The sequence below is a fragment of the Betta splendens genome, chromosome 4, assembly GCF_900634795.4.
Source record: "Betta splendens chromosome 4, fBetSpl5.4, whole genome shotgun sequence".
NCBI classification, from domain to species: domain Eukaryota; kingdom Metazoa; phylum Chordata; class Actinopteri; order Anabantiformes; family Osphronemidae; genus Betta; species Betta splendens.
Window position 1 is genome coordinate 24,507,304 of NC_040884.2, and position 21,626 is coordinate 24,528,929.

Here is a 21,626-nt window from a genome sequence, read left to right on the forward strand (position 1 = left end):
CTACCTTGCTTTCAACCCCAATAAGCAAGAATCAAAGCATACGCGACGCGCTACATGTGATGCTCCCTAATTGCATTTGATCTGGAATGTGATATTTTGAGTTCCCCCATTTCCTGAACATTCAAACACGCTCTGGCATCAGAAACCTGAAGACCCAGGGCTGCGGCTGCTTGGACATTGCACAGAGATTGTGTCATAATTGTGTCTGATCCAGGAGCATAATCAGGTTAACCTTTCTGCCGAGCCGGATCAGTTTACCGGGGAAGCGCTGGGGCCGGGCTGCGTTAGTGGGGGCTCAGCAGTGTTTAGGGGGCTGATGCACGGACGTGAGCGCTGCCGAAGAGGAGCCTTTTTCAGGGGGACGTGCTGTACTTCACTGTCTCTGCTGAAGCATGTATTGTACTGTGGGCCTGTGGTACAGTATGACTGGAGCAGCTGATGAGCCAGCGACATAACGGCTCCTTTCTGTCCTCTCCCACGCCCCATGCATGCGCGCACACTGGCCCGTTCTGTGCCGCAGCTGTTCCTCCACTAACACCGACGCCCAAAACATGAACTGAAATAAACCTCCTTTTGTTTGTTTGGCGCTGATTCGACGGCGCGGCAGTGGGCAGCGCGTGGAGGAGCCTCCAGAGCGGCATCAACCCCCGACCGCTTTAACGTGAGCCACCAAACAAACAAACAAGAGGGACATTTATACACATTTGGACCACATCTGCCACCACAGGCCCGGGATGACAGCATCCCTCCACCCAGGCAGAACCGTGCCCCCACTGCGCTGTGCCGCACGGTGCCGGACCTGCAGCTAATATATATGAGAACCTGAGCTACTACTGTGCAAAGTAAACACTAAGTGAAGTATGGATAAATTACGCAGTGAAAGACGTGTTTACATTTTGGGTGTCAGGTTGAAACTATGCGTTCCGCGGTTAGCGCGCCGGGCTCTATTCGAATGTTTGAGTGAAGACGTTGGGGCTAAAAGGAATTGGGCCAGACAGGCCGTTCACCTCCACTGATGTCATCGCCATAAAGACATTTATGCCCAGAATTAATCACAAGGTATTACGCGTGACAAGTGGCTCGGTATGCGCCGAATGCCGACAGTTCGCTGCCGCCCGGCCAAGTTCTCCAGGCTGAGAGCTGGTTCACATGTGGAGCTCCAAGTGGAGCACCACGGCATGGACGGATGGTTAAACAGGACGTACATCAAACCCACGTCTACTGTTACGAGGGGACGTATAAGGACACAGAATGATCCAGTTTCCTAATAGCCTGCTTTATGATTGTGCGACCCGGCAGCTGGTATTAAAGCTGGGGTTGAGCTCTCCCCTGTAGAGCTTTACACCATAATAAGCCTCAAGAACATATGCTTCACATTCCCTCTCCTGGGCTTTACTTTACCACGGATGTGCGGAGGTTCACGCGGGGTTAACGCGGTCGCAGTAACAGTAAATGAGACTTGTTTAAGTCAGAGCGTGTCCTGTTGTCCCGGGGTTCGTCGCACGGCTTCGCTCTCGTCCTGACGTTCACGTGTGAGCAGCGCTTCACGTTCCGCGGCGTTTTCTCCCCTTTCTCCCCTTCACCAGGATGAATGACGGCCAAGACACTTACAGAAGATTAGGTCATGCACGAGTCAGAGTCCAGCCAGGAAATTTAAATGATTGCACCCCAACTGGCAACCCTTGACATAAACATACATCTGATTAGAAATTTAAGGATATTTTCCATAAATATGAAGCGGTTTAATGCAGGACACCAGTGAATAGTGGAACATTGGGCCGTCTTAACTGCAATGGAAGGTTGAGTGTTTTTAAACTCAAACAAATGCGTTTTCCAACCAAATTACTGAAACGCGACTACGCGGCGAATGACTTCATTTGAACGAGAATGAACGGCGACGTGCTCTCGGGCCGGTCCACAGAACCGGTACCCGGAGCCTTAAACCCACATACAGCACACAACCTGACACACTGAGGGCTGAACAAACGGCACGCGCGGTTGCGCCACGTATTTGTGGGCATCTGCTTCTTTACCCAGAAAATGCCGAGGTCTGGTTTCTCCCCAGGGGGTTGCTCAAACGCGGCCTCTCCCCCTTCACCCTGCTCCACTCGTTGGGCCGGCCTCCACCGCGACGCCGCGCTGAACTATTGTTCCGTTTTGCCGTAGCAGTGTTTGCGTTGGCAGCTCGGACCACTTCTGATGCGTTTATCTGTTGTCACCTCAGAGTTCTGGAGCCGCCGGCGTGCGCTGCAGCAGGCGTCAGCCCCCAGACAGCTGTGTCAACCCTCGCTTTTACTCACCTAACAGGCCTCTACGACACACATCCTTGCAGCGTGAAGAATGAGGCCAAAAGTGTGGAGTTGCGCAGGAACCATGTTTCACGGTCGCAAATCACATTTATTACTTTTAATCAAAATGCATGCATGCAAATGTTGCACGTTGAGGAAGCGGCGTCAACATACAGAGCAGGTTAGTGTCAAATGAAGGAGCAAGAGACTTGTCAATCCTAATTATTGAAGGGGCCAAGTGCAGCTCTAAGCTTTTTAGACGTTTGGTTTATGTCTAGAACAAGAATGTGGATAGATGTCCAACATAAAAAATACAAAATGTTCTGCAGATCAAGTGAAAAAGGAGGGGAAACATGAGGAACCGTAACCGAGCAAAGAGACCAGTGGAGCCCATCAGGCCAATCATCATATTAAAGTGTAGGTTTATTAACGTCTAACAAAAGAGCAATAAGCCGCATGAATTAACCAAAGTGCTAATGCTATCACTGGCTCCTGCTCAATCCGTGTCTATCACCCGGCGACGCCGCTGGTTTGAAGTGGAGTCCCGGCCGTGTCTAACACCCCATTGCAGAGCGTGAGCAGCTCGTTGGCAGAAGGGGGGTGGAAGCGAGAGGAGACAGTGTGAGTGAGAGGTGCTGGACAGATTGAAGCCTGGGTGTCAGAGGACACCGTAGTTCAAGAGCCCATCAGCCGATCCTGCATTGACTGCCAGTAACATCAGTCCAGGCGCCGGCTCGGGACACAGATCAAGTTTAGGATTTTTATTGCGTAAGCCCCAGTCTGTCTTTTCTGCGGCGGGTTTAGATTTCATGAATGGGTTTATAATTAATGCCTTGATGGTTACTAATGGCTGTGGCGCTGGAAGCTTTGTATCACACTCTAATTAGCCATTATAAATGGTTGGAATTGTTGGTGGGAACGAGCGCGCTGTCACAAAACAAAAAGTGGGGCTGGCTCTCGTGAAAGTGAACGGGAGGTCACAGGATCGTATCTCCCAATGTGCAGGAGAGCCAGCGCCGCCCGGAGCTCGCATTCAAACCCTGGTCCACAATAAATCCTGCTCCTTTTTCTCTCTCGTCCTCTTAAGAAGAGCGTGATGTCATTTCTCCTTTGCTCCAGTGGAACAGAAAAGCCACGTTTGGATGCTCAGCTCCCAGTGTAAACACCTGACGGCTGTTTATGTGACAGCTCCGCGTTGAACCTGCTTAACATTGTGTAACGTTTACGGCCACGGCCTTAATTGCACCGCGTCATATTGGCGCGAACGCTGCAAAAGCACGAGATTAAATTTAAAGAGAGATAATAAATGTGTCCTGTTCTGCCTTGTTAGCGCTGCAGTTAAATGGCCATTTATTAATACTTTCCAGAAGGAAATAAAATCAGATCATGAAGTGTGGCATGAGGCCAGTTTTAAGAGTTTTCTCCTCCACAGACCACGACTGCAGGCGACAGCAACCTCGCAATATATTAATATATATATATATGTATATTAGCTGTGTGAGTGTATGAAGTTTAATTCTCATATCACACAAGACGTTTCCTTCAGCTCATCACATCCCAACGTGCCCCCCCCCCCCCCCCCCCCCTCACCCTGTTGAACCCATGAACCCCAGGCGCCCGCTTTGAGAGGAAATCACATCTTAGCCCCATAATGTGGTGCAGGGCCGCTAGTCGCTGCGACGGACGCAGGCCTCTGGATGGCGGCAGGTTAAGTGCTTCCATGAAGCCTCGGACCCGCGCCGCGCCAGGCCTGCGCCGCGGGAGCGGGGGTCCGCGGCCATCATCGCACTTCCTCCTCAATCTCCCGCTGCGGCTCATTACGCCAGCAGCCTCATTTAGTCATCATAGGAACGCTTCCTGTTGTGCCATCCACCTCGTTTTGAATCTGGCCCCCAAACAACTCGGCCATGAGTGCAAAGCGGCTGTTAAGAACAATTTCTTTAGTCATTTACATGAATACTTCCTGCCACCAATTTATCGGCTGAGCTCTCGCTCTGCCCTTTCGCTAATTCGCATCTGGTCAACACTCCCCGGCTTTTATTTCTTTCCGTTAAAAATCATATATCACTATTCAGAAACTTAAAAAATGGAGGTGATGCTTCACACAAAACAGGGTAAAAAAAACATGTTCACTACTATATTTGATTCTAATTAAAGCCCTATTCTCAGCAGATGGGCCTGGCTGCTAAACAGGCTCCAACCTCACTGTGGAAATGATATGTGTAAACTATATAATGCAAATGTCTTGGCCAACCTGTGTTTAATTTCGTATCCTGACGAAGCGCATGAGAAACCTGCCTCTCCTTAGCTGTCTCGTTGAATCATATGGATATAATTTCATCCATTTACGTTTCTCTGCTCTTTGCTGTGGTTGCCACAGGGCATTTGGAAGGAGCCAGATTAAATGCACATGTTCCTCCCATCTGCAGCCGGGCCGCTCGCCCCTCTGAACACATCCTGAAGTGTCGGTGGTTTTCCTCACCGGTCGAGGCACAGAAAGACACCTTGTCATGAACCAGCGCACGGCAGCGAGGGCTTTCTTTAAGCACTGCTCCATAGACGTGCACATTTCTGAGCACTGACGCTGTCATTTGTGTTGGCAGCCGTGACTGGTGTCCTTCTTATCTGACAGGCCCAGCAGTGCATGAGGTCAGTCTAACGTAGTGGAGGCTGCAGGGGCCTCTGAACACGATGCTAAGGCTAGTTAGCAAAGAGACCTGATTTGAATTTACTGCATAGCTACATACATTCTGACCACCTGGTCGCCCCTGCGACCCTGACATGTTACTGTAGCTGATCATTTGAATCCTGTGAGTCGGGGCCATGTTTGTCCAGCATTTCCACAGGTGCTTGATTAGACCTAGTATTAAGTCAGCACCTTGAAGTCTTTCTTTCTTCCCACAGTGCATCCTGATCAGAATCCTGGCAAACCAGGCCACCTTCTCCCACTACTTCAGGGTCCAGTTCTGTAGCAACCCCAGCTTGACTGTGAGAAAAGAAAGACTTAGGGCTTATTGTCTGGTATAAACAACTGCTGTAGGTGAAGAATCTCCACTTTACCTTCGTCGGTCCCTCTTGCTTCATTCATTCCTGTCCTGCGTGGATCCATAACGACGGGTTTGTTTGCATCATCTGCATCTGTCGCCGTGTGCCGGGCCGGGCCGGGCCGCACACTGTCCCCTTGTAGGCCGGACACGGCCCGTTCCCTGCCAGTCACCATTCATTTCCCACGGCGCTTCAGGCGGCCGTGCTGGGCCCACGCTCTGTCTGCTGCGATCAGCTGCGTGTCCACCCGCTCCCCCTTCGGCCGGATCGAGAGCCCGCTGTCGCCCCCAATGTTTACCGAGCTACTGAAGCGCCCCAATCAAGAGTGAGACGGTGTCAGACTGGGCTCAAATCCCTCCGTGCCTCTCGAGCCGCGCGGGTTTACTTTAGGCGGAGGAAAACTAAACATGTTTAAAGCAATTAATGTGATTAGCACCATGTAAACTGTTTTCACGGTTAATATCAAAGGTAAAATCGATCCTGTCTCAGAGGCCTCCACTGTGTTTACACTACTCGAACCCGCGTGTTCATTACTTTCTAAATAGTTTATATTCTAGACAGCTGCTTGCGGATGGCATAAAGAGCTGACTGTTTTAACAGTGTGTTAGAGACTGTGGCCACTTTTAACATGATTGTATTTTTATGTTTCTAAATATAATAACTCATTCCCGCACATGATGCATCCAGTGCTATGACCTTTCTTTTTGCCAGCGCTGCAGCCTCCATTCCTCTGTAACGAAGCCGACTGTCACTCATCCGGTCGATCGGTAGATAAAACATCTCACGCAACAGAACAGAAATCATTCACGGTTTCAGGGTCGCGTTCATTCCTACGCGTGGCACCGCGGGTTTCCTCCGCCGTCTGCTAGTCCCTCTCCCAGAATAATAACACGCTCTACTGTACGTGATTAACACGCTTTTCTCCACGGACTCCTAACTATAATTTAGCCTTGAATTTGTATTGGGGAAAAGAAAGCAATGAAAGACTGATTATTCCCCTTATACATAAATACACACTTCTGGCTGCTCAATAATAGCCGTGTTTGTTCACGCTCGGCGCCGCGTTCCAGCAGCCAGCGTGGACCCTGTCTGTCATGGCTGCTGTGGCAGCGCCGCTGTTTTTTTATTAGGCTTTCCCACCGTGGCTGCGTCTCCCGTTTCCAGCTGAACACTTGATTGGCATCGCTTCAGAATGACATGTTGATGCCGCACCACGTTATGCACTTATACCCAGAGATCCAGTATGTGTGTCTATATAACACATGTATTTTTTTTTTTTTACAGCTTGCTTTAGTTGATGCAATCTTTATTACTGGTTGGTTTAAGTAGTTTAGTGAAAGCATTTCATATTTACTATATTTGAATATTTACTATTTTTCTCACTGTGAGAAAAGGCAAACCTCAATTGCTACACATCATTTTACCTGCTCTAATACATTCACTACAAAGTCACCTTCTCTAATTTAGTTGTGTCCAACTGTCAAACATAAATAAACATTTGATGATGGTGAAAGGAAGCTACTGTCTTTCAAACTTCACGAGGAGCCGTGTGTTGTGTGGCTATAATCAGGGAGATTAAGACTCTTACCGAGCCACACAGCCACGCATCAGCCCGGTCACCTAATACAGCTCTACCATGACTGGCTTAGGTTTCGCCTATATTAAATGGAGCCTCAGTGAATAGAAGGCCCTGCCTTTGCTGTATGAGTGAATGAAGGAGGCCAGGGATGAGCATTGAGCCCAGAAGCGGCTGAAGGCCCATTAGAAGAATGGGGACACTCTCTCCTTAGCCGTAACCCGACCTGCTGTCAGCGGGCTTCACTAAAGGTCAGGCTACAATGGACAGTAGAGACCGCAGGGCCTCCACAGTTTGTGGGCTGAGGTCAGGTTGAAAGCAGTGAAGCTGAGGAAAAAGTAGGGAAACCTTAGGAGAAACTATCTGACATTTGAAGGGACATTTTCGTTCAGAGTTTTTTTAAAGATTTGACTCATTTGCGCTGCAGACTGTACAGACGTACTGAAAAACTCTTTCTATGATGGTTTAGTCACAGTGTGGGTGGAGCTGTGGGACTGAACAGCTCAAGTTGTGGACGTTAAATGAAGCATTGTGTGTTTTCTTCTAATGATGCAACAGGACCTCTCGGTGCACCTAATCCCAGAGATTAGAATCAGCTGATTATAAGTAACACTGACGGTCGCTTCCCATACGATTAGTGACTCTACATGGCGGGCCCTGCAGGGGGTCCTGACGTGGTCACGCCTTATCGAGCAGTCAGCCATGTTTTCTCCTTAAGAGCAGGAGTGGATACATTAGACGCCTCATCAATCATTAAGAGGTTAACAAATCTGTGGTGTTCGTTGCCCAAGTTGTCGGGGCTCAAATGGGCCGAGCCGGGTCGGATATGAGCTTGTTTACTGTCACTTGCCAGTCCAATGCGCTGTATCCTTCCCTCGTGTTATGCATTACAGGCCATTAACTCTCCGCTGCTCGACGCACTCCTGTTTCAGTGGGCAGGTGTACCGTCACACGTGCGCGTGTCGTTCTCAACAAAGGTCTTTGGATCGGCCTCGTAATTCAAGAGCCACGGAAAGAAATGCCAGCACTTATACAGTACCATCCATGCTCCTCCAGCCGCATGAGTGATCAAGGAACCGGGGGAAAAGAGTGGGACAGCTCCTTTCTGAGTCACAGATGTAGATGTATACAGAACCCACATTGTAGCAGAATCTGTGAACTTACACGGTTTCATTTTTTCTCTTTTCGTGTGTGTGTGTGTGTGTGTGTGTGTGTGTGTGTGTGTGTGTGTGTGTGTGTGTGTCTTTGTCTTTGGTTCTGTCACAGTTCGAGGGCTGTAACAAAGCTTTTTCGCGTCTGGAGAACCTGAAGATCCACCTGAGGAGCCACACCGGGGAGAAGCCCTACCTGTGCCAGCATCCCGGCTGCCAGAAAGCTTTCAGCAACTCCAGTGACCGGGCCAAGCATCAGCGCACTCACCTGGACACGGTCAGGAGTGCTCTCTGTTCTGTCTCACCTAATGTTTCCTCAGAGCAGGTTATTGTTTGCAGAAGGAATGGCTGCATAAAGCATAGATTAGTTTATACTGTAAACGTGCAGCAAACATCCTCTTACACGTGAGCGTGTAGCTCATGCCTGCAACCTGCAGCACGTCCATCCCCACATCTTGACAGCGTTACACTTTCCTCTCTCGTACTGGCAGTGATTTGCCACAGATCATTAAATGATCAGTTCCATTAGGCAGAGTCTCAGCTCAGGCCATAATAGACTTGGGTTGGAACTGTGTGTTCAGACAGAGCCGGGCCTGTTTCTCTGACCTGTTCAAAGGAAAGGTTGAGTCACCCATCAGTGCCACTCCTCACGTCTCCACAGCCTCACCAATACCTCACTTTATCACCATCCGCACGCCAGCAAAGCTCTGAGGAAAATGAGTTGTTTTGCTGGAGTAGATGTGAGGTGTTTGTTTGTCTTACTGTATTTTAATTATTACTATCAATCTTGTGACTCAAAATTTAACTTACTACTATTTCCAGTCTTTTAATTAAACCATCCATCTTGTACAAAGAACTCAACTTTTCTGTCCTCACCTATTTTTGCTGCATTTTAATCAAAAATCTGAACTACAGCAGTATTTTATATTAGTAGTACCAGAGTACTCGCTCCTTCACAGTAGGACAGTCCTTGTAACTAATCTGGGCCCACGCTGCTCATGACTCCACATTAACACCCTGCTCAGGCTCAGCTGCCAACCCTTCAGAGCAAAATGATTTTCAAGCTTTAATGATATTTATTCTTCAGAGGCCGATTTTTGTGACGCTCACTGCTGCATTGGGTGTTCGGTGGAGATGAGTGGCACCTTAAGCGCCTTGAAATAACGAAAGCTTATTTAGAGACAACGTTGAGCTGGCAAACATAATAAAGACGTGTATCCGCTTACATTTTAATGGGCAGCTTATATTTGAAAGGAGGAAAAATGACGCTGTGACGGGGAAAAAAGAAAAACTCAAGCAGCAAGTGACGTGATGTATTTGTCTGGTTAATGGCTGGAACCCGAACACGAGGAAACGAGTTGCTCTAGTGAGTAGCACGGCACAGCTTTGATAGAAAATAACAAGGAATTGTGAAATTCATCCCAACATAGTTTTTCTATATAAGCTGATTGTTTAAGTGTATGCGTTATTAGTTTATTTATGGGTGGTGTTTATGCAGTAGCTCCTGAATCTTGTCTTGCTCAGAAACAGAAATCAGAAATGATTATTATTTTTTTCTTTCATCCTTTTTCTGCTCTTCCTTTTCCTTCCAATTATGTGCCTTTCTCAGCCCAAAGGTAGGACTACTTCTTCTATTACTTTTCCTAAATGACCAATGTACCTCCTTTAATCCTCCTTCTCCCTCCTCCTCCCTCTCTCTTCCACCAAATAAACGTGTGTTTTATATTGTGTGTGTAGTGAACGCTCGTCTGTCTCCTGGTAGAAACCGTACGCATGTCAGATCCCCGGCTGCACCAAGCGCTACACCGACCCCAGCTCCCTGCGCAAGCACGTCAAGATCCACTCAGCCAAAGAGCAACAGGTGCGTAGGAAGGTAAGGAGCTCTAAAAATCCCCCCCAGCCGTGTGTCATGAGCCTCACAGGAGTGTTTATGAATAATTACTGTGGTAGGTGGAGTGTACAGTAAACTGCAGGTTTGACGTGTGTGTAACACTGAGCCGCATGCAGCACAGTGGCTGGCTGAGATGAGGGGCTGCGAGGCCGGGGGCGGGGTAACAGTTTGTGTTTTAAAATGCATTTCCCAACAATAGATCAGATTTGACCGCATCTCATCATGTTCATGGTCAAAAGCCCATTCTTTCCCTGACTGCAAGCGAGTAAATAACAGAGAGAATGGGCTCATTGTTGTGGTAGGGGCTTCATGATGTGTTTCTTTCCTCGGTGCCGTAAAGGGAAACACGTGTGCCTGTAGCATTGCTAATAAGCTGTAGTGTGGAATACCCCTGTGGCCAGATGTTATGGACAAATGTCAAACAAATGCTCTTAGTCCACTCTTGGACTGGCTCAAAAAAGCAAAAAAAAAAAAAAAAAAACAGTTGGGAGTCGCTGCTGTGGGGAAACAGAGGCCCAATTATGAATGATGAATGTTCGTTGGGCACTCGTGAGAATCTCCAGGGAGGACGCGCATACACATTCACTGGCGACGCCAGCAGCTTGAGGAGCGCAACCGTTGAGGGTCTGAGTGTCCAAGGAGGCAGAAGCTCTCTCCCTGCACCGACCGGCGTGATAACACTGAAGAAACCTTCCAGCCGCTGAATCAAAACATGGAATCGATTTTCATGGAGTAATGAAGGCTGCATTGGTAGACGGATGGTCAGATGAACAGACACAGGGAGATGATGTCTGCTATAAGTCTGTTTATATCACAGCACGATGAAGAAAGTACAAACCTGAAAAGAAAATATTTAGTTTTGATTTGATTTTTATGGTTTGGTTTAAACTTAGCATTTTTGTAACAAATGACAAAAAACATTTATCCCCGTTTTCAGATTTCTTATATGCTCATATTTAATCATAAAATATAGTTTAATACATAAACTATACTGGAACACATTAATTTAAGTTTTTAATTTAAGTTACTCCACAGTGAGAAACACTATCTACAATATGAGAAGACTTGGAACGTTAGTGAAGTGACAGATCCAAATTAATTCAAGAGCTCAGTGACGTCTGATTTAGAAATATCCAAGGAAAACATTCAAGTAACTGCAGCCCCCTCTCAGCTCATTAACACCCAGTTATCGTGACACCTCTATCTGATAGGCAGACACGTCACCTATGGGATCTGTAAGGCAATAACCACTGTAACCCTGTCACAACCCAACGGGGGGGGGGGGGGGTGGAGCTCAAGCGTGGGCGTGGACGTGTTAGGGCAGCGTCGATGCCTGGCTCAGAGAGCCTCAAACACAGTCATGCAGCAGGACAGTGATTCAGAGTCAGAGCCTCCGAGCGTCCCGAGTGTCCAAGTTAAGATATACGTGCAGAGCCGTAAAGTCCAGGGGGCGATTACTTTATCATGTTCGAGAATGACGCACTGGTTCCTTTGGACTGGACACTGTTCGAAGACAGTGCAGTTCGAGAGACAAATCAAGAGCAGGCAGTATTTTTTGCAGAACTGTAAATGTTTCCTAATCAGATTTACGTTCATCATTTGAATAAAAAGAAACACATGTTTTATTATGAATAAAGCAGAAAATAAATATTGAATAAAACGGTGCTGTTTTACAGGCTGCACCAGACAAATGACCAAATAATGATCCTTAACTCCGTTTGACTTCGCTTTACTTGAAGGACGCGTAAACACCTCGTCTCTGGCCGTTTGTTAACAACGGTGGCGCAGAAAAATTGACCCGTGGCGTGATTCCGCTACCGCATTTATTAGTTTGAACAATTCCTTGTTGTTTTTGGTCTTGGCCTCGCTGGACGGGTTTACAATAATCGCTCCACTCGCTGAGAAATAATGAACATAACGCACCGAGCAGCTGCTGCTTTTCCACGAATCCCGGTCTAAATCTGGGGCCTGAGCAGATGCCGTTGGGACCTTTGGTAGATTCCCCTTTTCTCCAGTCAGTGTCTTAATTCTGGCTGGACGCGTTGCATTTCACACTGTTGGTGTAGAACGACTTCGTCTGCACTTCAGATGATCAGCAGTAGCACCAGAACTGCTGAGTCGGCCTTTCAGGGCCGTCCAGGGTAAATCGACGCCGCTCCGTCCCGGCGCGCTCTTCGGCCGCTGTAATGGTTTATCGCAGGGAGAGGGGCTGATGTATACAACAGAGGTCAGCTGAGCCGCTGATCCGTAAGGCAGATGTTCCCGTTTCTCCGCATGACACCGGCTTCCTGAGGGTGAGCTTTCTTGTGCGTGGCGTGTGATCCGCTCCTTAGCAGAGATGTGTCTTCGGTTGCCCCCGTGACCGACAAACAGAACCGAGCGCACGTTGGCTCCGAGTTGGTGCAGCGATCACTTAGCCACAAAGTCCAAGGCCAAGGCATGACTCAAAGAGGAGAGTATGAGCTTTCCTCTGGTTCCCCCTGGCTGACAACGCACTCTCATTTGTCCTTACTGTTTCAGATTAGCATAACAGTCACGTTAGCGCAATAAGGGAAAACACACAACACGCACATCCCACGCGAGGGCCAACCTACAAACAGGCAAAACTGAAACTGTGCTTTGTTTTCAGGTTGCATAATCTTCCAGAGTCCAGATGGGGTTCTGGAGGATGACTCAGCCCAACCACTCCTAAACATGTTTTCTCTGTGTCTCTGGTGATGGACAGCTGCGGCCGTGCCCTCACCTGGAGCAGGATGTCCTGAGCGACTGTCTGTCCATGCAGCACCTTCAGAGCTCCTCCGCCTCCTCGCAGCACCTGTACAGCGGCAAGGACGCCCATTCTCCTGGACTGGGCCAGGACCTGTTCACAGGTGCGATAAGATGCTGCTCTGTCCCCCCTCTTCATCACGCAACAGCACAGATGTAGTAGTTCTACCAAATGCAACTCGTACGACAAGGCTCAAAACCATCGGAACATTGTACATTATCGTAGCATTAATGCAGCAGAGAGGCTCGTTCATCCGCTCCTTCGGCGCGTAACCTGACGCCAGTAGTAGCGCCGTCCTCTGAGGTCGAGCAGCTCCAAATGCGAGCGCCAGCGACGGGCTCGAAATATCGCCGGCCAGGGAGTGTTTGCTCCAAAGCAGGGGAGCAGCCAGCAACGGAGGCCAGAAATCCCACCACCTGGCAAAGCAATCCCAAAGTCATTGGTGGTAATCAACAGCCATGTCAACATTCCTGCAGACGTATTATGGTAATTCTGCGCTTTCGGGCTTTAAAAATCATACTGAGTCAAACATAAATAAATGAGGCCACTGTAATTCCTTTTTAATTGCTTAGACACATTTTATACGGAGATTCGAGCTGTTTAGCTACAACCTCGCACTTTTTGTTTGCATGTCATGTCAACTGTATCTCCATACTGTGCAAAAACTGCAAAACCCATTAGCAGCCGTCACTGAGGGTCGGTGCATCACATGCACGCTTCTGTTTATGTCATCAATGAAGCCAGCGACAGACGAAGAACACTGCGATGATCCTGAAGTCTTTCTCATCCTGGGACTTCTCCAGGCTCCCGTTGCTCTGTGTTATTATACTGGAGGTCTGCGCTCCATTGATGGCTGTGAGCGCTCTAGCTGTTGCACGTTGCACCAGGCCTCCTTCTTGTTCTGAGGGGGGTCGCTGCTGCTTTTAAGAGGCCCAGAGGAAGCCTCCGGAGCGAGGCTCACAGAGGAGATGTGCAGGTCAGCGTTCAGGATGTCCATTTACATGTGCTGCGCTTTGTTCTGGGGCCAATAGGATGCATGGAAGTGGGCAGCCATCCCATCATTAACACTTGCGGTGCAGAAAGTGACTCATGCTTCCAGTCAGAGCTGAAGTTGTTTTCCTGTTTGCTGGTTATAAGTCTGCCCTCATTCACATAGCGGCAGCGAGCCTTACGAGAAGTGCCTGTGTTTTATAGAGCGTAATTAGTGTTTGCAGATTAACCGGAGGAAAAGCTAATCATAGTTTTAGTGCCAAGGTTTACGTCTCCATCTCCTCACATCGGGCCCTCATCCTGAACCCGACCCTGAGACGTTTTAGAGAAAGTCCACAACATCTTCGGAACATAATCCTCGGCTAACTCCCAAAGAGCGCCAGCAGGCCCTCTGTGTGTCTCCCTGCAAGGAAACAGCAATGAAATTGAAGCAATCACAACCATTACTTGTCGAGGGTTGTTTCGGGCTGGTAGCAGATGTTGGGGCTAAAGGGGAAAACATTTAAGGTCTGTGATTGATGATTTGGGAGTAATGAATCAAGCTTGTAACCATTTCAGAGGGCTGTCAGATCAGACCTCTGCATGCTTCCACTTGAGAACAGCTGGACCTGGAGACTGCAAATCCAGAAGCACCAATCTTTCCTCTTCCTTTCATCTCGTCCCGTCCTCTCCTCTGGTTCCTGCCCCAGACAGAACACGGCTTTCCTCTAGCAAGCTGTAAAAGAAGTAAGGTGATAAACAGGGCAGAAGATGGAGCCAGTAGACGTTGCAATGTAAATCAGGTTCAGCTTCCTCTGCCGAAACGCAGCGTTTGCTGCAGCACAACTCAATAATGGTTTCACATGCAAGTTGAAAACCCTCTTTTACATCAAAATGTTGAGTCACAGTTTGCAATTTCAGTAGAAAAACTTGCCACGTGTAGCATCTCCAGAAAATATGAGCCCCCACAGGCCACTCTCTTAGCAAAGCCTTAAACAAATACAGATTAGAGCAACTCGCTGGCTTTTCTTTTGGAAGAGAAATAATAATATTGTAAGAAATTGAAAACAATTCCACAGATAGGAGCTTCATGGTCGCGGAGAGGTCAGAACGGTTAACTCATTGCCCATCTGCTCATCAGTCTCTGCAAACCACTGCTAATAAATCCAGGAAGTCCCCAAAATAATGATGAAATTCAATCTGATAAATGAGGCCCGGGTGCTGAAGTGCACTGTAAATAAAGTCGACTTGCCTTAGCACACGCAGACTGTCCAGTAACCTTATCCCCCCTTTAAAGTCTCGGTGCCATTTTAGTTTCTTATTGCGTAATAAGAACAAGCAGCTGAAGCACAAACACAGCTAATCCCTGTGGCAGCGCAAACAATGTCCCCGAGATCACAAACAGGGCAAACTCAGATTCTATATTAGCGAGGCCTTTCACTGCATGAAGGCTGTCAAAACACAATGCTGTTGCCATGAAATGGCTTTTAATTTGCTCAAAGGAGCGACGGCGCGCGGGGCCCGCCGCTTCCTTTGCGTTCGCTGAGTTACTGCTGTTTGTCTTTCAGGCCTCTACGCCGGCTCCAGCAACCCCCACCAGAGCGCCTCCGTGGAGCTGCTCTCCCCCAGCGCCGCTCCCGGGTCCGCTGCCGAGCTGCCGACCCGGCAGCACCGCCTGGACCGCCTGGACCGCGACCTCTGCAGCCCCCATCACCTGTCGCCGTTAGCTGCTGTGGATGGACCCAGGGACGGGTGAGGCTCGCAGAACCCGGACACAGTGTCACAGTGGTACATGTGTTTGGACCTTTGGTAGAATTGCAATAAGTGGACCCTGAACAACATAACTCACGCGCATTCATTCCACTTCTCATCATCAGCCTGATATTATGATTGTGATCAAACGCTTCAGCTCGTGCCTTCGCTGTTTTCCACCTCTTCATCATCCTGAAGCCGGGCCCTACCGGAGGGCGAACCCGCTTAGATCATGTTGGGATAAGCCCCTCGGTGCCGCTGACAAAACCATTTGGCTGTGTTAACTGGAAACAAAGTCCGCTCCACCGATATGCCTCATAGGAAGATGGGCCGTGCTGGTCACAGCGGGGTCAGCGTGAGACATCACCAGCCTTATTTCTGGCACTTATAAGATCTCCAGGAGCCTCTGAGCTCCACCGGATCAGGACAATGACCAATGAGTGGCGAGGCAGTATGTTAGTTCCACCTTCTGGGTTGAAATTCTATATTGAAATATTTTTGAATAATCTTAAGGGATAAAGATGCACAACAGCGGAGGGAACATTACAACTGGAGACTGCATCATAAAACCTTTATTTTACTACTACTAACCTCCGCCCCTCGTTAGTTACCGACAGATTAAGTGTCCTGCTTTTCATTTCGTTGGTCCGTGTGTGTGTGTGTGTGTGTGTGCGTTCGTTCGTTGTCACAGCATGTTTCCTATTAGTGCAGATGATTTCCCCAGAGAGCCCGCAGCGCAGAGCTACGGAGCCGGAGTGTCGTCAGGAGGCACAGTGTGTACTGTACTAAACAATGTGCCGAGGACCAGGGAGGTAGAGAAGGAAAACAGGCTTTTACACTTTAATAACATTGGGAAAGAGCGGATGGATTCAAGCATCATAACCCCTGTGTTACAAAAGTGATCGTGTTACGTAAACAGGCTTTCGTTTAAACTCGGCTCCGCTCGCGAGGTGTTTGGCACATGTGGATCCTGCTTTACAATTGAAGCCTGTTCTTGATCACATTTAGCACATGCTGTTTACATAGAACCTTTCTATTTACGCCACGTCTCATGATTCGAGCAGCGTCCACGTAGCACAGAGTCAGAGTGCGACGGTGACATGACGGTGACGGTTCTTCTACCCAGTGAGTGCGTTTACGTTGGACTGATCCAGGAAGCGCGCTTGATTGCGTGTGATTGCGTCCGTGAGGCGCAGACGAGCGGGTGACTTCCTGCACAAACAGCCCGGGTTGGATGGAGACGCGGCCGCTCTGGAGGCATCTGGAGGCCCTGACGTGTTGTTTCTAGCCGCGAAAGCTGGAGAGCGCCGGCGAAATGACCTTGCGGTTTGTGCGCCCGCTTTCTCGGCAGCACGCACAATTACCAGCACGAGGAGAGGAATGGAAAGTGAAAACCACCTGAGCAGGCGATGCTGCAACAGCAGCTACGCAGGCAGGGTGACATATTGGATGTGAGACATGGGTTTGTTCAGTCGGGTGCTTGATGAGGAACATCTGAACCGTGTGTGTGTGTGTGTGTGTGTGTGTGTGTGTGTGTGTGTGTGTGTGTGTGTGTGTGTGTGTGTGTGTGTGTGTGTGTGTGTGTGTGTGTGTGTGTGTGTGTGTGTGTTGGGGGAGCTTTTTCCTTACATGTTATTTAAGTGTCCATTAAGCCGTTTAAGTAATCTCTTGTGCTCATGTATATCTTTCACCCTCCACTTCAAGCTCCTACATCCTTGCGGCGTGACGACAACAATGTCTTCAAATTGGAACGATTTCCAAATTTGCACATTTCATCAATCCAAGCTGTTGTCGCTCATGAATGCACACACACACCCACACACACACACACTGTGGCATGGGAGGAGGAGGGCGCTGGAGTCAAATAGCAGGTTGTGGCAGCGCCTGCGACTCGCTGGGCATGAACCGTCGACTTACATTTGCCTGAAAATGCGGCGTTTGATTTACATGTTTAAAGCCTTGAGAGTGCAGCCCGCTGCCAAAGTCAATACCGGCGCCGCACTTGTTTTTCCCAAACGGTTTAGCAGGACATTAAACATTTTGACAAAATTATCAAACTAACCCGCCTCTAGTGTGGCAGCTTCTGACCTCATAGCTAAATGTGTTTACTTTGGCTCCAACAGGCCATTTAGACTTATTTTACTTTGTAAATACCAGTGTCATTTTTCTGAAGCTAATATTAAAATATGCCAGTTAAAATACATTTGCCGGTTGCCGTAGCGCTAGCGTGAGCGCAAGCGTGTGTAGCGCCTCTCATGAAGATGGCGGCTGACCGTGGCGGCCTGTTCTCGCCGAGGATGGGTGGTAAATGTTGTCATTCACTGCCTCGGCCATATGTGGTTATATAATTGCTGAGGGGAGACTCCTCGGCCTTTGGCTGCGTATTGATATTAGAGCCCCTCTGCAAATATTAGTCTGAGGTGGTTTGATACCTCGGCAGTGATTGACACAGGCTAATTGAATTAGAGTAGCTGCGGAGACAGCTACATTAAGAGTTCCTGCTCTGAAGGGGGACGTTCTTAGCTCCTAACTTTACACGGTCTGTCTTCCAGCCATTATCATTCTCCAGCGGTCCAAAAAATCAAGTCAGTCTCACAACCCAAACAAATTATTTCGAGGGCGATCGCTCACGGCTAGCGGGCTACGTGTGGTCAGTCCCGCTTCATGGTGCTACCTTGATAATGTGTTTCGCGTACACAAGCGGTTAAGTCACGCCGAAGATTCACATGATTTACTGTCTAAATTCCTCCGCCAAGATGAATGATTAAACATCCATCCTCTGTGTTCAGGGCAGTTATCTCTCTGGGGCGAGCAAAGAGCTTTCAGGGCCCAAAATATCCCGAGGCCTGCGGGGCCTGGCTTAGCTTTAGCTTAGCCATAGCCAGGATGCTGCGCTCTGTCTCTCAAGCACAAATTTAGCTCCCTAACCAGAACCAGCAGTGTTCCCACCGACCAGTGCCAAAGTAGCCTGTCATCCATCAGCGGGGCTTAATGGTCGGCTACAGCCGGGGAGATGAGAGGGCGGCGGCGGGTGTTTGCGGAGGACACGGTCTGATCCCCGCTCCCTGGTGGGACAGCGAGCTGCAGGTGAGGGAAGACGAACGAGGCGCGGAGCAGGACGGCTCGTGAATCATCCGTCCCATCACGGCCTCTGTACAGAGAGCCAGGATCGCAGAGTGTCTCCAACACACGAGGAGGAAGTCTCAGTCCAGTGGACTGGACTCAAAATCTCGTCTGGGCTTGTGGCTTCGGGGCAGCACGGGTTGGAATCTCCTTTTTGATCGTCTCATTGGAGCAGCTGGAGTTTTGTCATGATTTTCAGCTAAGAGCAGAATCTCGTTCCCAGAGTGACATCAACTTTCCCGTGTTACTCACAGGAAAGTTCACAGGTCAAGTCTAAGTCACTGAGCTGATGTCCACTGAGCAAAGGGTGAGGTCTCATTCTCAGCCAACATGGCTTTGTCATTCTGTGGTCGACACAGTAACACACAAGAGCGTCTTAAATCTCTCCACATCTTCTCCAGCTACTCGACCTTTTGTCTCTTTATATAATTCAGCCCATCAATCTGATTTAACCTTAAAATCTCTACCTACAGAAATCGACGGGTCAAGGGTCGAATCGCTCTCACGTTGCATCAGGATCGGAGGCCGCTGGAAGCGGTGGAGCAGTACAGGACAGTCATGAATATCAGGGGAAAGATTAACGTGGCATATGAAAGATTCCCCTCATACCTCCAGCTTGAGTAGTTAACAAGCTAGAGACTAGCGAGAGCCAGGCCGGAGGCAGCTGGCAGTGATTAGCTATGATTCGCTTTAGCTCCACATAGAGGCAGCTTGTAAAAATATGAACAGTATAACTGTTTCCTAAGTTTGTGCTGACAGCAGCTCCTGGGAGAACGCTGCTCTCGGCAGCAACACGTGGCCAAGAGCTGGGCCGCTGCCAGGCTATGGATTAGCCACGCTAGCCAACCGCTAGCGCCTGCAGCGCCGGGTTTACACAGGGCGTCACACACGGACAGGACAGGAGGGACAGGTGAGGCGCATTCGCGTGGAACCCCTCCCTCTAGATCGGTTTGTGAGGTGTAGAAGCAAAAACGACATCAAGGCATCGGCCGTTGCGCCTCAAGTTGCTTTCATTTGCAAATCCGGCAAAATGTGGGGTTTGGAAATTTGCCTCTTTTTGTTTGCTTCAAAGTTGATGCAAGAAGATTTTGAAATCTTTTATAAAATGAAAAATTCCACAAAATATTCTACTGTACAATGAAAACATGCTTATTTTATCAACGAACTCTAGAAACATCATAGCGAGGGTGTTTTATATAGATTCTACCTGAAGGGACTGTTTTCCACCTGAGGTCATTGGATGATGGAGACGGCAGATTGCTGCTGTTCACTGCCTCCAGGCCTGACTCTTCATGAACCATTTATACCTTTACGAGTCCGGGAAGCAGACGTTCTGGAGTGAAATCCATGACCTCTCTCCTTAAAGGTAGTACAGGCTGAACTATCTTTTTACTGTGAGCTCCGGCGTTAAAAGGCCGCGATGCCAAAGCCAACACCTCAGGGAGCAACGGCCGCGTCAGCGTTTACTGGAAAGCTTTGCTTCTGACATTGTCTCGCCAGATGCCCAGCTCACAGCCACTGCCAGCTGCTGAGTGCCGGGTGGGGGCCCCGGTGCGAGGAGCACTGGGCCCGGAGCAGTCGCCTGAGGGCTGTCGTTCATATCCATGTGCTTCACGTAGCAACGCAGCAGCACTTGATGTGTTTTAAGTTGTTAAGTTGTTGGTCAGGTTAACTTTGACCTTTAACACTTAGGTATGAATAAATACTGCTTGTGTGTGTGTGTGTGTGTGTGTGTGTGTGTGTGTGTGTGTGTGTGTGTGTGTGTGTGTGTGTGTGTGTGTGTGTGTGTGTGTGTGTGTGTGGGTTTCACTTGAATGCACACTCTACTGTTTGTTGACTTAAGATCATAGTATGTGGCAGGAGGGCCATTACATGTGGGGAGCCCAACTTTCCACTCGCGCTCCCTCTTCTTCTTATTCTTCTTCTTCTGCTCCTTGGTGTTTGCATCGCTAACTGCTCCGCTGGCTTCGTGGCATCCTGCGGTTAGCGGGGGCCGGCATGCCGCTAGGGCTTAGGCTGCGATGTCGCTATCCACAAGGCATTTCATTGCCAAATATATTTGAATGTGTCCATCACAGAGTGGCCGTTTCAAATGCAAACCTCATCCAGCCTCGTGTCCTCTGCAGGGTGTCGGGCCCCCTCCTGTCTCCTGGGATGAAGGGGACCGGGACACCCCCCCCCCATCCGCTGGAGAAGCAGCACGTCCACTCTCACCATAAGCCCTACTCCCAGTATCACCACCACCCGTGTGCCAGTGACGGTAAGACTCTGATTATTCCCCGTTTCCTGTGTGAGGTGAATCGGTGGCGTTCGTGGCTCACTGTGATGCAGCCCGGCAGCTCTGTCACAGCACTGAGTGACGGATGGTGGAGCCGGAGCGGGGGAAACCGCACGCCGGAAGCCGCTTGCCTGCTCCGGCTCGGCCAGCGAAGCGCTGGCTCGCGCGCTGGGCTGTCTCTGGGCGCCCGAGCGCGGCAGACTCAGCTGTCACTCTCCGGCCTTTTTCCTAATGCCTTAAACACTGTTTTCACTGTGGAGATCCACACACGGACGTCTCTGTGACCGCGCTGCGGTCGGGGAGTTGCGCAAAGCCGCTCCAGGAAAGGCTACTTTCCCATTATCGTGACGACTGTGGTCGCTTCTGAGGACAAACTGGGAGGATGGGGACGAAGGCAGCATCGTATGGGACTGGCACGCGCAACATGCGCACAAATATAGCATTGTCATGGAGTTTGAGCAGGATGCAGTGGACGTTCACCTACTTAGGGAACAATCGCCTATAGTTGCTGGTCTCTGATTCTCCGTTCTGTCTCTCCTCCCTGAACCCGGTTTCCCAGAATACCAGGGCAGCTTCCAGAGCTGCTTCCATTTCGGCGACTCCTACAGGATGGAGCAGACGGCAGCTGGCGCCCACCTGGGGGGCGACTCCCACGTCTACGCGTCCCAGCAGCACAACGGCTTCCACATGGCGCCGGGCGGCGCCGGCTCCGCAGGTGAGCGCGCCGCGGCCCGCGGGTCGGTCCGGGTGGGTCGGTGGTTTCAGGTAATGATGCGACGCCGTGCG

The 21,626-nt window shown here is 49.5% G+C and overlaps 1 protein-coding gene across 3 annotated transcripts in view; it reads left to right on the forward strand.

Annotated features, from left to right (window-relative positions):
* Positions 1-21,626, forward strand: part of LOC114853899 (zinc finger protein GLIS1) — a 49,859-nt gene that overhangs the window by 26,541 nt on the left and 1,692 nt on the right. For 2 of the 3 annotated variants that reach the window (XM_029147787.3, XM_029147788.3), the window contains exons 5-10: positions 8,176-8,337; positions 9,823-9,933; positions 12,677-12,821; positions 15,256-15,439; positions 20,689-20,822; positions 21,400-21,555. In XM_029147787.3, the coding sequence (XP_029003620.1) occupies positions 8,176-8,337; positions 9,823-9,933; positions 12,677-12,821; positions 15,256-15,439; positions 20,689-20,822; positions 21,400-21,555 (892 nt within the window). The remainder of the gene's footprint in view (positions 1-8,175; positions 8,338-9,822; positions 9,934-12,676; positions 12,822-15,255; positions 15,440-20,688; positions 20,823-21,399; positions 21,556-21,626) is intronic. The other variant, XM_029147789.3, reaches the window with a different exon arrangement.